Below are 15691 nucleotides of genomic sequence, written 5' to 3'. Positions count from 1 at the left end.
TTTTATAAAATATTAAAATTTGATTTATCAACTATGTTTTCATATCAAGTTTATTCATATATAATGATAATAAAGTAGTTTAATTACATTTTGAATGTAAATCTATAAAAAGTCATGACAAGCAACAACTTGTTTTTATGAGCAATTAGAATTGATATCTATGTTGGCCATAAACTACAAGCACAACAGGAAGTACTTCAGTAAATCTGTTCTGAAGATCTGAATTTGAAAGGTTTTTGGCAACTAAGTAATTAGAGCCCCTCTTCATACAACTAGTATGAGTTTGCATCAACATCAAACAGTAAATAGGAAGGCACACACACTGGAATAATATATTTTAGATTGACCACATCATAATATTCTATACTAACATAAGCAATATACTTCTTTAAATGTGCATCTATATTTGCAATAAAGAATCAAGCTTTCAAAATACTTACACTGTGGTGGTTGCCATGTAATATATATGACATTCATGCATTAACTGAGTAAATGATTTTTTTTTTATACCTTTGATATTAATAATTTTTTTAAAAACATCGTTATCCTATATATGTATTTGAACGTATGATGCTCAATGTTATGAAACAAAATGTAATTATTTCAATTGGAATTATTATTCTAACTCAGTGTTACTTTATATATTAAATTCAAATATATGGCATTCTAGTCTTTTTTTGCTGTTTGGATCATTCCAAATAGCTTTTTTTTTTCCTTCCAAAGAGGCATTTCTTGACATAATAATAATGGTGACTTGTAAATACCTTACAAAGCCTTGAGAAAAAAAAATACAATCTTTTAAACGTAATACATTTTCATTGCACAGGCTCGCATCTCGAATATTTTAAGCACATGTAATTCACAATGTTTTGTATCTGCCAAAGCTACTACATTTAAACCTATACTTTTTTCATGCATATTAGAGGTATTAACATTTTTCTCATACTTTTATCCAACAATAATTAGAGTAACCAATTTTTTGTTACAGCCTTACCAACACAGATTTGACATTCTTTGTTTTACAGCAAAGACAAAATCAAACTTGCTAATAAAGGTATTTAGATAATTATATTTTGTTCCAATGATCTCTTACTTCTACAATATTGAGAAAGGAAACACAGTAAAACACCAGTACCTATTTTTATAACAAATGTCACAATTACCGATCACATTATAACTTAAATACATCTAACAAATATTCTGCATATCACAATCTTTTAACAGTAAAGATAACTTTCTTATACTGCTTTCTTATATTCACACAGTGAATAATTCCATCTTTTTACTTTTTTTTATATTCTAAAGGTATAACTCAAGATTACTGAATTTTAATTGTACAATTTCAATGTAATATTTAAAATAATTATACAGGTTACAGTGTTAACTTTTTTATAATAAATTCAAACATTTTCAATATGATGTGATTCAGCATTAAGTACAATATCTTGGTGATTTCATAACAATTGATTTCTAAATATAAGAAAGAAAAAATTAGATATGAGTAATAAATTTATTTTTTTTCTTTTCATGAACAGAGATTTTTTTTAAAGAATTCTGAAAACACCTGTGAAGCAATAAACTTACTTTTTACTTTCAGTTCAAACAGAAGACCTGATGGGGGTGATGCACCACTGCTCATTCTTCTACTGACCCAGTCTAGAAAAGAAGAATAAATGATATAACATTAGAAAACTGTATGTGCAATGTACACAAGACTATAATAAAATAAAATGCTTTCAATTAATATATACAATAATATGTTGAAGAAAAATTCAGTGTATTCTTCTTGGTTCTAACTCAAATTCTGTCAATAACAAAATGTTAAAAGGGTCTAATTTTTAACTTTATTTAGCATGTCTCACTTCTAGGTCAAGTTCTGTACATCCAGATTCTACCTCCAAGGAATATATTAAGTGTACACTGTTAACATGACAAGTTTTTTTTGTTATCTTCCTCATTGGTTTTTAGAAAATTTCCTGATTACAGTTTTGTAGTCTCTCAACAAAGATCAGAGATATAAAATTCTATCATTATAAAAACTATACACAGTGATATAGATATTTAATGTTTTCATCTAGTTATATTTCTTTACATGGCTTTTTGATAAAGGTTCTGTAAGAGCTGATTATTATCACAATAATCACTAAACTTTCTTCCTATAGAACAATATCTTTTAGGGAGACCCTGTCCACATAACTTGTTTGATTTACATCTCTTTTCAAGTTTGTTCCCCTATCACCAAAAACATATGCATTATTTACTCATGCTGATAGTAATAGCAAGTTGTTGATAATCCTGATGGAAAATACAATTTAAAAAAGGATGTCCATTACACTGCAGATAGTTTGATTAACAAAACTAATTGGAAAGTATTTGGAGCTTAAATTCAAACTCAGTAATTTTAATTATTTCAAGTTCTATCTCTGAAGGACCATTTAATATTCATTTTGGAAATGCAAAGGTATAAGCAAAATTCAAAAGGAAGGATACTAGACAAAAGCTAAAACCACAATTAATAATGCATTCAATATGCTGACAAGGGCTTTGCACAAGACATTTTGAAGTCATATATTGTGTACCCATAAAAAACTAATGTGTTAGACAATATCTAAAGGTAAAAATTGGAATTTTTTCATACATCTTATGTAACAAAGGTAGACTAGTTAATTTTTTGAGAATTTTCCCATGATGTCAAGTTTTTACTATTATAAAAATCAGATACAAAGCTAGGGTATATATTAAACTCTCTAAATATAGAAATTTATAGAGAAAGCTTATGAAATTCAAAGTTGTTAAACTGAGCAAAATTAGTAGTGGTATTATGGCATTAGTGTGTCATTAAGTACAGGTTTTAGGCTTAAGTGTTGAAGTTTTGTACAATACTCAGTCCTTGTGCATTTTGAGCTGAAGCAATGATATGAAACTGCTATAGGCTAACAATTTTCCAAATGAAGGAATCTGGTGGTCTTTTATATCCCACTTTCAAGAAATTTAAAATTTAATAAAAGGGCTATAATTGATGTGATTAATTCTCATCAATTAAAAAATGACTTAAAATTTTATATTGAATATGACTTACTTAAATAGTTTTGTATAAATTTCATGTTACATTGATATGTTGAGTGTTATACATATAAAAAGTATGAAATAAATCATTGATGACTTCATGGATTGAAATTAAATTTTTTGGCAACTGGCAAATACTGATGTTTTAAAAGTTATTCAGAAAAGTTCAAGCTACGATGGCTATGTAAAAAATGTAACTGAGTTGTACGGCCTTAGGTATATATATATATATATATTTTCCAGAAAGCATCACACTCTTAATTTCATTTTTATTTAATGTACTATAAAGATTTTACCTATTTTTGTGATATTTTATTACATTTGCTAACATGAAATTTAAAAAAGGTATGATATAAAAATCTGAAATATCACTAACTTTCTGTTTACTAGCTATTTTACACTTAGGAAATGTCACTAAAAAAACTATCAACATAGTATAGTTTCCCGCAGTGTTGAGCATGCAGTCAGCTTTTTTATTAATAATTTTGATTGTTGTTTACAACTAGTATTAACATTCATAATCATTCTGAAATCATTAACTGGCGAATCAAAGCCAGTGCCCTTTAATGGTCACTTGCTATACACTAAAACCCACCAACTTCTTGTCAGCCATATACCACCAGCTTGGTCACTAGCTATATACTAAAAACCACCGACTTTTTCTTGGGTAGATACCACCAGCTTGGTCATTGGATATACATTAAAGCCCACCTAATTTTTATCAGCTAGATACCACCAGCTTTGAGTTCTGATTACTTTTACCCTCTCTGAAACATTTTTTATAAACATGAAAAAAATTAATAATAGCTTGAATGTAATAAGATCACTGGACTTTAAATGCAGTATCCTGTTGAACTGGCCATTTCCTCTCACTCTCAAAATCACAATTTTTCATTCGTTCTTCTGAAAAACAAATAAAATTAATGTTCCTGTACATATGATTTATAACAGCACAATATTTTATTTTATTTTTTACCATACACAGGAATTTACCTGTCATTGTGGAACACAGAACTAATACCCAGATGTTAACTGTCACTTGCAATGTTATTCACCAGCCATGTCTTCTAATTAATGGATATTTTCTCAGTCTGGGTCAAAATCATAACCTAGAAATTATAAAAATAAAGAACTTGTTGAATCACTCTTTGTCAAATTCATGTTCTCCAAGCAAAATTAAAAATGCACATATCTGTTTACATTTCATCAATACAGATAATAGAGATCCAGTACTAACTGCTTTTGTGGTCAAGTTTATATAATAATACACACAGATAAAGCACAAAACAACACTAGAGAACTTTATGCTAATGTTACAATACATAAAAAATTATGTACTGTGTTAAGGATAATGCTTTGACTAATTGCATCATAGATACTGTAAGTTCTATTCTTTTTTTACATATTGTATTATTGAAAACTCCATTCTGACCATTACATGATTCCATCACTTACACAAGAACTGTCCTCAGTTCCCAACATAAAATACAATACAATCCAGCATATTTAAGCTGCCAAAACATAATGTGGTATCTCCAGGCTGGTAACACAAGTTAGAAATGGGAAATTAACTTGGTTAATTGATATAATTTTCGTTTCATTGATCAGTGTCATATTTGTTTAATCTAAATTACGATTAACTTAATCAATGTCATAAAAATAATCAACTAATCCATATTAGTTTTTGATTATTATTGTTTTCAATTAAGCCAGCTGTCCAACTATTCAAAATATTTCCATTATGATTTTTCATTATTACTTTCAATTAGTTTAAGTTTGTGCAGCTTAATCACTTAATTTCATAAATCACAAAAATAAACTATTACAAATTAGTGTTTCTGATTATTACTACTTTCAATTATTCTAATTACCCAAGTTTCATGTGAAAATAATCACCTGATGAATAAACAATTAGAAACTTCCACTAATTACTCAGCTCTAGCTACCATGCACACAGAGGTGGGCAAGTCAACGCAAGCTCAACTCAAACACTTGACTCTAGCTCAGCATAAAAATACTTAACCTGCTCAAACCAGTCATGAGCTGAGCCGAGAAATGGTTACAAAAACACCTTGCACAAGTGTGAGAGCATGTATATGCAACATTAAAGCAAAAAAAAAGTAAAAATAAGGTAAGTGCCTAAGGCAGCCTTAAAATTAAAAACATCTGAGTGATGTATAGGAAGGATGGTAAGTTTTTTTCAATACATTAGTTAAAATATTGGATTTTATATTTATGATTTTAGTTCAAATACAGAAAAAAGCCATGATATTCCAAAATGTTTGTGCTTTACTGAATAAGATATTGATTCTTTCCATTATGTTCAGTCTCTGTAGCTTCCGTTACTTGTGTAACTCTGTTTTGGTTTGGTTCATGTTTGAGCTCATACAGCCAAACCAATGGCCTAGCTTGTACTTGACCTTGAAGTTTTCAGGCTCACCCACCTGTACACAGAGCATACACTGCAAACTGTTGAACCAAGCATGGAGATACATGGTTTAATTAACTATCTACTCCATACAGATGGGCATCATGATTAGTGTACCACTAACTAGACACTAATATAGCCTCTTATTATACTAAAAAAAACCTGCCTTGACCAGGGCTCAAATACAGGTCCTCAACTCACACTAATGTTCTGCAATACTCTACCAAATGAACAGTAAGGCCTCAAGACCCAAGCAGATAATCCTCATCCTGGCATTTACAATGTAAAGAGCTAAATAAAAATAATGATAGTCATGATTATATTATAGATCCCATTTACAGAGTTATGGCTAACTTTCTAATAATGATTACATCATAGATGGATACTAATTAATATTACACAATTCCTAGTCATTACTGGATCACAGGTTAGTAGATACTAATTACAGTGTCAATGGACAACTTCTTGGCTGTAATTCTATCATATATATAAATAAATTAGTGTTATAAATTCCTGATTATGAGTATATTAAATCTACTGGTTCAAATTCTTTTTAATAATCTATTACAAATAATTTTAACACATATACACAGGTACTACTTTCACTGTAATGAACAACTTCCTGATCATATTTACATTATACACAGATATTTTCAATTTGAAGTTTTATGGATAATTTCCTGGTTGGGATTAAATTACAGACAGATACTAATTACTATTAATGCGACGTGTGACCTAGAACTAACAATGACATTCAGATAAATCACTATGTATCCAACGAACATAAACAAAGACTGATGTCAAAATATACAAAAGTCACTCATCCTGATAGTTATATGCAATAAATAACTCGTGTTAAGAATACAAAATAAAATTGATGAGCACAATAATGTGAAACTGCCCACACAAGGCACAGTAATCCGCTGTTGTCATATAAATCGGCCAAAGAAGAAAAAATGCTAGGTGTTATGTCACCCATTCAAAGTGCATTTTCTAATATAGAAGACAATGGTGAGACTGTAGACAATCAATTCTTTGCACTGTTGAAATGGATACGATCACAGTACCAAATCCGAATAATTACAATAACCTCTGGATCAATAAGCTCCATAATATACCTATAACTTCCACCTCATTATAAACCATGGAAAAAGGAATCATCTAGAATAGTACTATGGAAGACTTATCAGGCCTGATTTCACATTAGTATTCATATTAATAGATGTTAAGACAATTAGTTAAAGTGTCATACATCACAATTTGGTATATTCATCTGGGGTTGTGAAATTACTACTGTTGTAAGTTTCTCACTGAACAGGTTCTTTTGCATTATTCAGTAAAAGTAATGGTAAGTTCAGTCCATTTAATGATGATGAAAGTATTTTATTTCTTGAAATTCTATTAACTAACGATACACTTACTTCACAAATGAATAAAGTCTCAATAGAAATTCCACTAACATGCTACATTTTCTAGCATATATTACTGTTTCACTGAAATACTCAAATTCACAGCTCTAACTAGGCTTGCCAAATTTTTGAAATACAATTCTGAAAGATAAATGCCACACCCACCTGCCCTATCCTCTCTTTCACAAATTAACAATAGTTTTCTCTGATATTTTATACTGTATTACTTATAACCAATAGAAAGCCAAAGTTTTAGTCTATCAAATGATATATTATATTACATTGTTTTCTGTACAGAGAATTCTCTTTCACTTCCAGTTCCAAAACCATTTTCATAAAAATCACAATGACAAGCTTAGCTGAATTTATAAAAGCTCTTATCATATAGATAGAAAGCAAGAAAAATTATAATAGTTATAGGACATTGTTTGCTTTGTGTGTGATATTATGCTGTGTTTTTAGGTAGATTATTTAATTAAATAAAAGTTATTTAGTATAGTCGTACCACCACTATAAAAAAGTAGGCTTAAGTATCATGACAGTTGACAATTTCGCTCAGGTAAGTACTATATTTCTTGTTTTTCATGTGTATTCTTTACATATTATTATAAAAGTAACTAAAATGTAAAAAAACTTAGAAACTTCTTTAGTTAGAAAAAGTTAGATTAGGTAAGATAACAAAAAAATAATAATGATTCTTCACAAAGTATGCTCATGAGCAGCTTGTACATTACATAATTCAATAAAGTAACATGAACTGCACATTTGCCAAGTGGCACTAAAGTGTTTTTTTATTTGTAAACAGCCAAAATTTGAAAAAGTTTTGTTCTATTTTTTAAATAACTTTTCTTGAGAATCTGGGAAATTTGTCAAGCATTCTGGAAGACAGGAGAATATATGCAATTCCAGGAAGGTTGGCAAACTTAGCTCTAACTGACTGATCCAATAATTAGTCAACAACATCTCCCTTTACTCTCACTAAACATGAACTTTATACAACTGAAATCATTTCTTAATCTCTCAAAAAAATTTCAAATCTTACATTTTTCACATCAAAGTCCTGATGAACAATACAAAAATAGCCTATAATATTGTATGGGGAAAAAAAGACAGGATCAATGTGGAGTTAACCTCCAAACTAGTAGGAACAAAATCTGATGTTACTTAAATTTGTATGGTATATTTATTACATGTCAATATCAGATCTGAAATGTTTTTTTCATCCACTATTAGTCTTGGATCTTTCTTTTATTTAAATACATAAATCCTAACACTGTTTATCATTTTAGCATGATAGTCAAGGCCTAAGGTTTAAAACAGAAAAGAGCAATTAAAAATCAAATATAGTAATCAAAAATAGCAGCATGCACACTGACACTAACATTTACACCAATCAGTGAAGACAACTGACTGATTAAAACACATATGTGTTCAAACAAATGCACATATGAAGCTGTTTTTATAACAATATTAAAAACTATGGATAATTATTAGCATACTTTTGCAAACAATGTTCCTACAATACACTTACATGTAAATAATTTTAAAATAAAAATTTCCCATAATTCAACAAAAACAGATTTGGAAATATTTATGCAATGCAGTTGCTAAGTCATGCAATAACTAATGCTACCTACAGTACTGTAGAAAGCACATCAAATCCAATTTGAAACTGTTCAGAAGAACAAAAGCAATCATGAACAATTAGCTTAAGTGTCATAACATCACCTCTAAGTAAATCATTCTACGAACTGCTCACACTAAAGATGAAGAAGTTTGTCATACGAAATCAATGAATAACTTTTAAAATTCAAGTCACCATCATTTTCCATACAATTCCAGTAACTAAACAAGCATATTATACTTACAGCAGATAATACTGTTTAAAGTGATGATACCAGACATACCACTATTTCAAAAAGTTCTAACTAAGGTTTTTCTACAGAAAAAAACCAACAAAACACTCTTAAAATCAATTTAATTATGTTAATCATTCATTAAGGTTGAGAAATCAACCATTACTATGTTTGTCTTTTAGGGCTTCCAGACTCTCAAATATAGAATGTTGTTCACAGCAGAAGTAAAACTTGCCCTCAAATTACTGGCTTTTTCTATACCATTCACTCCTAATAAGATCTGCATATCACATCACAATGAGTAATTTTGTGTTTTTCCTGTTACAACACTCATTGAAAAAAATAATTAATTTACCAAAAGAAAAACTATGCAAAACACACTGGAGACCAAAGAAACAATAAACAGGATTGACTGCGATATTTATGGTGGTGGTGTTTACTTTCTGTGAGTGACTCGTATGTCACTAGGAATTCTTTAACCAACAGTTATGGATGTACACTCAATCTGGTGCACAAATAATTTTGCAAAATCAGCTTAAAAAGCCAATAGGGTTTATATGTTATTACATGAGTAATTCTAGGGTTAATAATTTGATACTACATTGTTACATCAGCAAAAATAATTTGAGGATAAGTTAAGACACTAGTTGAAACTATAGAAAACCATACAAAATTATATAAATGACGTTACTTTGATTTTTAAACAAGATTTCATAATCATACCAAGATCTAAAATATACATTTAAAACTTTTTTAATTATTCATTCTGATAATTTTCTCATATATAACAAGTTTAACAATTAAATTAAGGTTTTCGCCTTAACCTTTGAAATGTCCCTACCTCCCGTAAGTCTAAAAGAGGCCATGGTTTCATTTTATAAGTCAGTGGTTATTCTTCATTTAGAGTATTGTGTGCAGTTTGGTCCCCTATGTTAGAAATGACACTGATTAACTCCAGAGAGAGTTCAGAAGAACAACTAGGATATTTCCAGGAGGTATGGGATGTCATACGAGGATAGATTAAAATCTCTCAACTTGTTCTCTTGAAAGATTTGAGCTGACACATTAAAAACTATTGAAGGAATAGATAAGAATGATACAACCGATATTTTATATTGAATTCAGAGAGCCACAGGATAAGAAGCTATTAATTTAATATTTGGAGAGACCAGACATTTCCCATTGTGGAATTGTTATTTTTCCAATGGGGTAGCAAATCTACGTAACAAACAAGTGATTAAGGCTGCAAAGCAACTCTACAGAATTTTAAAAAGGTTGTTGAATAGTTAGAGGATCTTAACTGGATATACTGGTTAGTTTCTCTTTGTTAAGGGAAGATGAAAGTCAGGACATTCTTGATGAGCTAAAAGGCCTCTTGATATCCTATAACTTACAATCCAAAAAATATACTGACAACTTAGAGAATTATAGCATGCTGTTTATTGCACAAGAGATATTTGAATGGAAAAGTGTGAAACAATAACTTTTCAGAAAGTACATGATAAGTCAATTTGATATCTTAGTATTGTAAGGAAAAGTAAAATACAAGTTCTCTAGTTACATATATAACAAACATTTATATTAGTGCTATTATTAGACAATCTGCCCACACTATGAGATGGCCTGCATATTTACTTGTAGTGCTGACAAAACTGTCAAATTAATAGTCAATGTCAATAATACAGTATATAGCTATTACTCTCAAACCCAATACACATACAAACCTTCAAAATGCATTTCACTTGGCAACAAAATTAGAGTTGGTATAGGTATCTGATAATTGTTTATTATATACAAGGGATCTATGCTCATGCATCTATATTTAAACTTGTGACTGAATCAACATTAATTTACACATAATAATTGTAAGAATTATAAAAATACCCATCCTCTAATAATACACAGTACTCTAACTCTCAATTCCCATCTTGACAGCTTTTGCCCTAGACAAACAATGTCTGGATATAGTTCATATCACCACTTCACTGTGCAAGCTTGTACACATGATACATCCTCATTTCAACTGCTGGTTTTAAACTTTGGCTTAGTTTACATGGCTTAAGTCTAGGCTTGACAGGTTTTAAATTTCAGATCAAATGTTAGAACTTAAAGTCTAGGCCTAGATCCAATGTTCAATAATTTTATATTTTACACCAGTCATAACTGGAGTGCCATAGAAAAATAGTCTGCTGAAAGCCCAGATGTTATTTCATCTAGTACAAACAGTGACTCTGAAGATGATCCAGACATCAAGAACAAATTTTTTGAATGATTAATTAAATATTAAAAAACTACTGGGAACATTTTGATTAGAAATTTTACAGGGATATTTTCAAGTTAAATCTTTTTTCATAGTAAATTCATGATTACCAAATAAAAGCATACCAGAGTTTGTTTTATATAGTTACATATCACTGTAATTCAAATTATTAATTATCATCGATGCAAGTAACAGTACAACTGCATGAAATGGACAGCACTCTGAAAGAATAAGGAATACTGAAAATCCATAAGGTTTACTTTAGTTTGTTATAAATTTCATGCAAAGCTATATGATGCCTATCTGCAATGGCCATCCCTAATTTAGCAGTGAAAGACTAGAGAGAATGCAGCTAGTCATCACCACCAACCACTGGGCTTCTCTTTTACCAACAAATAGTGGGATTAACCTTCACATTATAATGTAATCATGGATGAAAGAGCGAGCATATTTGGTGGGACAGGAATTCGAACTCACGACTCACAGATTGAGAGATCAGTGCCCTAACCACCTAGCCATGTTGGGCTTAATCAATAAGGACTAATACTACTACTAAGGCATTGTACTAGTCTTTTGGGAAAGTGACCAAAAAAGGTTCATTTCTAATCCTGTAAAAGAACATTCTACTCTGACCTTATTTTTCTTCTACTATTTATATATATGTTTATTACACTTCTCTGACTTTACTTACTTTTATGTATGTCTTAAAAAACAAATACAGTCAAAAACAAACCTATCATGATTAAAGAATAATCAATGCTAGTTACCTACAGCTCACAAGTCATCTATTTTTAAAGTCTCATAGACTACAGATCTATGATTGATCACTGGTTGTTGATGAAAGACCAAAACAACTTTATTTTAAAAAAAAATTCCGTGCATACTTGCAAAAGAGGAGAAAAAAACGCATTATTCTTCAATTTCTTTGCAAGACTTTCTAAATAATCTACTTTAAATGAGTTTGTGAAAATGTTTCATAACGATACTAAAACTTACGAAGTTACTATACATAATAAAGTAAAAGACTTCCACAACTAGTTATTTCATTACTGACTCTACTTGATTAATGTTATAAATGAAATTACGTAAAATGCATGACTATTAACTTCTTACGTTATTTCTAATCCTAAACACGAGAGTGCATATTCTATAGTCATACTCATATCAAGTTATTTCGTCTAAACTAAAAGTTTCATAAAAAAAAAAATGTCACGCTTCTTTAACTTAAGCTTAACAGTGTGATATAAAGTTTCACTGTGCGTCGTAACCTAATTTTCAATACCAAGGCAATAGTGTACTTTTAAGTGCACTCTGTGTAGCGTAGCAAAGTCGTGTAGGTGTAAAGCAAGGAAATTAAACGTCGCTAATAGTAATACATGTAATATTAAACAAGTAAGTGCAATTTCAAAGTTGAATTTTCACTTACTCAAGTTACTGTATACTATAACCCATGCAAATAATTACTTATGTTGATTCTTAGAATTTAACTAATTTTAATTTAACATTTTAAGAAAATGATTAAGTTAATCTCTGAAGTTTCTTACCGATAACGCCTCTACTAGTATTACTAAGTGCTATGGAAACTTGTAAGTTGTAGTAACACTGTAAATCACTAAATGTAGTAGTATTAGTATTACTGGTAGTAGTACAACTAGTACTAGCTCTTAACTCAGTATTAAGACTTCAAAACCTTAACAGTTTGTTGCCTGTCTTCCTCTTCAGCTATCACTCTCTCAAATCCAAGTACTGTTAACCAAACCTCTACACCTAATTACATAATTTTCATGTATTATAATTATACTACGTAACTGAAGTACAAGTATCTTCCGTTTATCACCCCAATCTAAAAAAAGTAAACGCCTACACCTCGAGTTACGAGCCCTCTGCAAATATTATTTATAATAACAAGAACACACTATTTCAAATCGGGTATAATTTTTAAAAATATTTTCAAATTATATTTACTTAAACTAATAAAAAAAAACATATTTATAGGTCTAAAATTATAACAAATAATCTGGAAACTCTTTGAAATTATATAGGATATACTTTTTTTTTTGGCCAATTGTGAATTATATTTAAATTTATAGATATAATAGGTCCATCAGTGGGTCAGCAGTAAGTTTACGGACTTACAACACTAAAATTCGGAGCTCTATTCCCCATGGTGGTCAGAACCAGTGGATGATGTGACCCAGGATACATCCATCATGGAAAGCTTGATCTAATTGGAGGGTAAGCAACCAGATGCTTCCACTGAATGAAAATGTGATGCAACCACACTCGCCTCCAGTGAGTGGAAAGAGCTACCAGGATTGTCCATGGGGTACATGCTGCAGTAAGGTCTGTCTACAGGATATATGTCACAGCAAGACTCAACAATGGAGTATGTATCATTACAAAAGTCATGCCACTGCTAAGTCCACCCATTGGATAGATAGTGTGGCCAAAGTCAGTGCTTCCACCTGGACATCACTCAGATAATAAAAGTGAAGCATCTGCTTCAACTGTGGGACAATAGAGCACTGGTGAAGGAACTGCCCAAACTTTGCTACACAGTAAAGACAGCAGAGCTATCTGTTCCAGCTTATGACTTGGCAAATGTCAGTCAATGCATAACATCAGCACTTTGTTTAGCAGAGATATAAGTAAGGGTGTCAATATTGGCTATCAAATTAGCAGATCGCCCCCCCCCCCATTGGCACAGCGGTATGTCTGCGGACATACAAAGCTAGAAACCGGGTTTCGATACCCTTGGTGGGCAGAGCAGAGATGACCCTTTGTGTAGCTTTGTGCTTTACTAAAAAAAAAAAAACAAACAATTAACAGATCCAAGATGACCAGCAAAAAATGATGGCCACTGTAGTAAATTTTCTGGAAAATTGATGAAGCTCAAGTTTGGCTTAGGGAAGCAGAGAAGGCAGCTTACAAGAAAGACTTTAGTGGTCATCCCAGGTTTGTCAGAACTGTATATAGCTTGATATGTGCTGATCATGATACATGAGTAAGTGTCTGTGTTCTTAATGGACACAGGAGCAGTAAATACCCTAGTATACCTCACAATCTATTAAGGACTCCAGATGAGACCACCACTATGGCCACTGAATACGAACTCTGTTCTAGTCAATGGTGATAGGCTGGAAATTATATGATATGTCACCCATAGAATGAAAGTAGTCATTTCCTATCTTGGATCTGGAATTGGCATCCTTGGGATGGATACATTGTAGAGTTTGTCAGTTTTTGTCTGTTTAACTGGTGAACTGATGTTTCATGGAAAAAGTCATCTAATACTACCATTGTCGAGCTCAGGAACCGTGGACTGCATGAGAGTATGTACCAACGGGAATTATATCACCTCCATTTACCTCTGCTCTAATTGACTGGGTGGTCATCTTGATTTGAAGAGTCAAGTACGTCGTTTTACCAATGAGAGACCAATTCTTGATAGACAACACCATGTAATTAAGTGAGCCAAAGAGATAAGACAAGATAATTTAATTAAGATGAGAAGAAATCACGAGTGTTTACTTCGGTTCTAAGCTAAATACGTTGCATTATTGAAAGTTAAAAATCATTATACTAAATATTCATTGCATGAAAGAAAACTGTTGAAATTTGTTTTGTCTTTTCTTTTACCCTTCACATTCGCATGTGACTTTTAATCTTATTTCCCGAGACTTGATCGTGTCAAGTCGATAAAATACAAAACTTATTTGAATGTGTCGTATTTTACAAATCTAATAAAACGATACACAAAATGCTTGTCAGTTTCGTAATATAGATAACAATAAATAAATTTGAATTTTTTAGTTATACCTTTCTTAAAGAAAAAAATACAAAAAAGAATGTGTAACCTAAAAAAACACGACTAACCAAAGTCAGTCTTACTGGAAGAAATGTCATTTTCAGGTTTCAGCTTATGACACAGACTTCAGCCAACATTTCACACGTGTTAGTTTTAATTGATATTGTTGTTTCACACAAGGCTATGAAATGGGCTGAACTCTGCCCACCTCTGGTATCAAAACACGAATTTTAGTGTTATTAGCCCTTAGATTTATCGCCGAGTCACCGTGGGTGGTTATTAAGGACACAGTTGTGGTCTTCTCAGGTAAGAATTATTTTACCCATGAATGCCAACCTAGGTCCTGCAGAATAATAGTAGAAATTTACTGCAAAGTAATTCTGAATTTTGTGAACTTGACTTCATGAAGAGCCTAGACAAAATGTAAAATTAAAATAAAACAATTATTTATTCAATAGCACAAAAAATAAGTGTATTTGTTAGACGGAAGACATCATCTTTACTGCATAGCTCTCTTAAAGGCTGTGATTTTTAGCAAAATCTGACGAGTTTCTATTCCAGACTGGGAAAACAAAGCATTATGTATATGAAACAACAATGCAGTATTCACAAAAGTCGTTTGCGCTATCCACGTGACAGTTGGTCATTCCAACTGAAACATAAGAGAGGCAGTGGAAAAGGCGGCTGTCTACTTTCACACACAGTACGTAAAACTTTGCGAAAACCTTTTTCAAGGGAGGACAGATATAACACCTTAGAAAACTAACATAAAATCACGGGAAGCTGGAGCAAAAGGAACACAATGATTTTTTATGTTAAAACTACTGTTACGTCTCCGTTTGTTAATTGATTTTCCGTAACTTC

General features: G+C 31.1%; 1 protein-coding gene across 2 annotated transcripts in view; it reads right to left on the bottom strand.

Annotated features, from left to right (window-relative positions):
- LOC106464188 (NEDD4-like E3 ubiquitin-protein ligase WWP1) overlaps positions 1–12864 on the bottom strand; it is a 67423-nt gene extending 54559 nt beyond the window's left edge. The window contains exons 1-3 of one of the 2 annotated variants that reach the window (XM_013924313.2): positions 12564–12864; positions 4060–4175; positions 1585–1656 (exon numbers count right to left, since the gene is read on the bottom strand). In XM_013924313.2, the coding sequence (XP_013779767.1) occupies positions 1585–1656; positions 4060–4066 (79 nt within the window). In that variant the 5' untranslated portion in view covers positions 4067–4175; positions 12564–12864. The remainder of the gene's footprint in view (positions 1–1584; positions 1657–4059; positions 4176–12563) is intronic. The other variant, XM_022391888.1, reaches the window with a different exon arrangement.
- Positions 12865–15691: the final 2827 nt, after the last annotated feature.

The sequence above is a fragment of the Limulus polyphemus genome, unplaced genomic scaffold (assembly GCF_000517525.1).
Source record: "Limulus polyphemus unplaced genomic scaffold, Limulus_polyphemus-2.1.2 Scaffold1583, whole genome shotgun sequence".
Taxonomy (NCBI): domain Eukaryota; kingdom Metazoa; phylum Arthropoda; class Merostomata; order Xiphosura; family Limulidae; genus Limulus; species Limulus polyphemus.
This window is presented reverse-complemented; position numbering and strand designations above follow the sequence as displayed.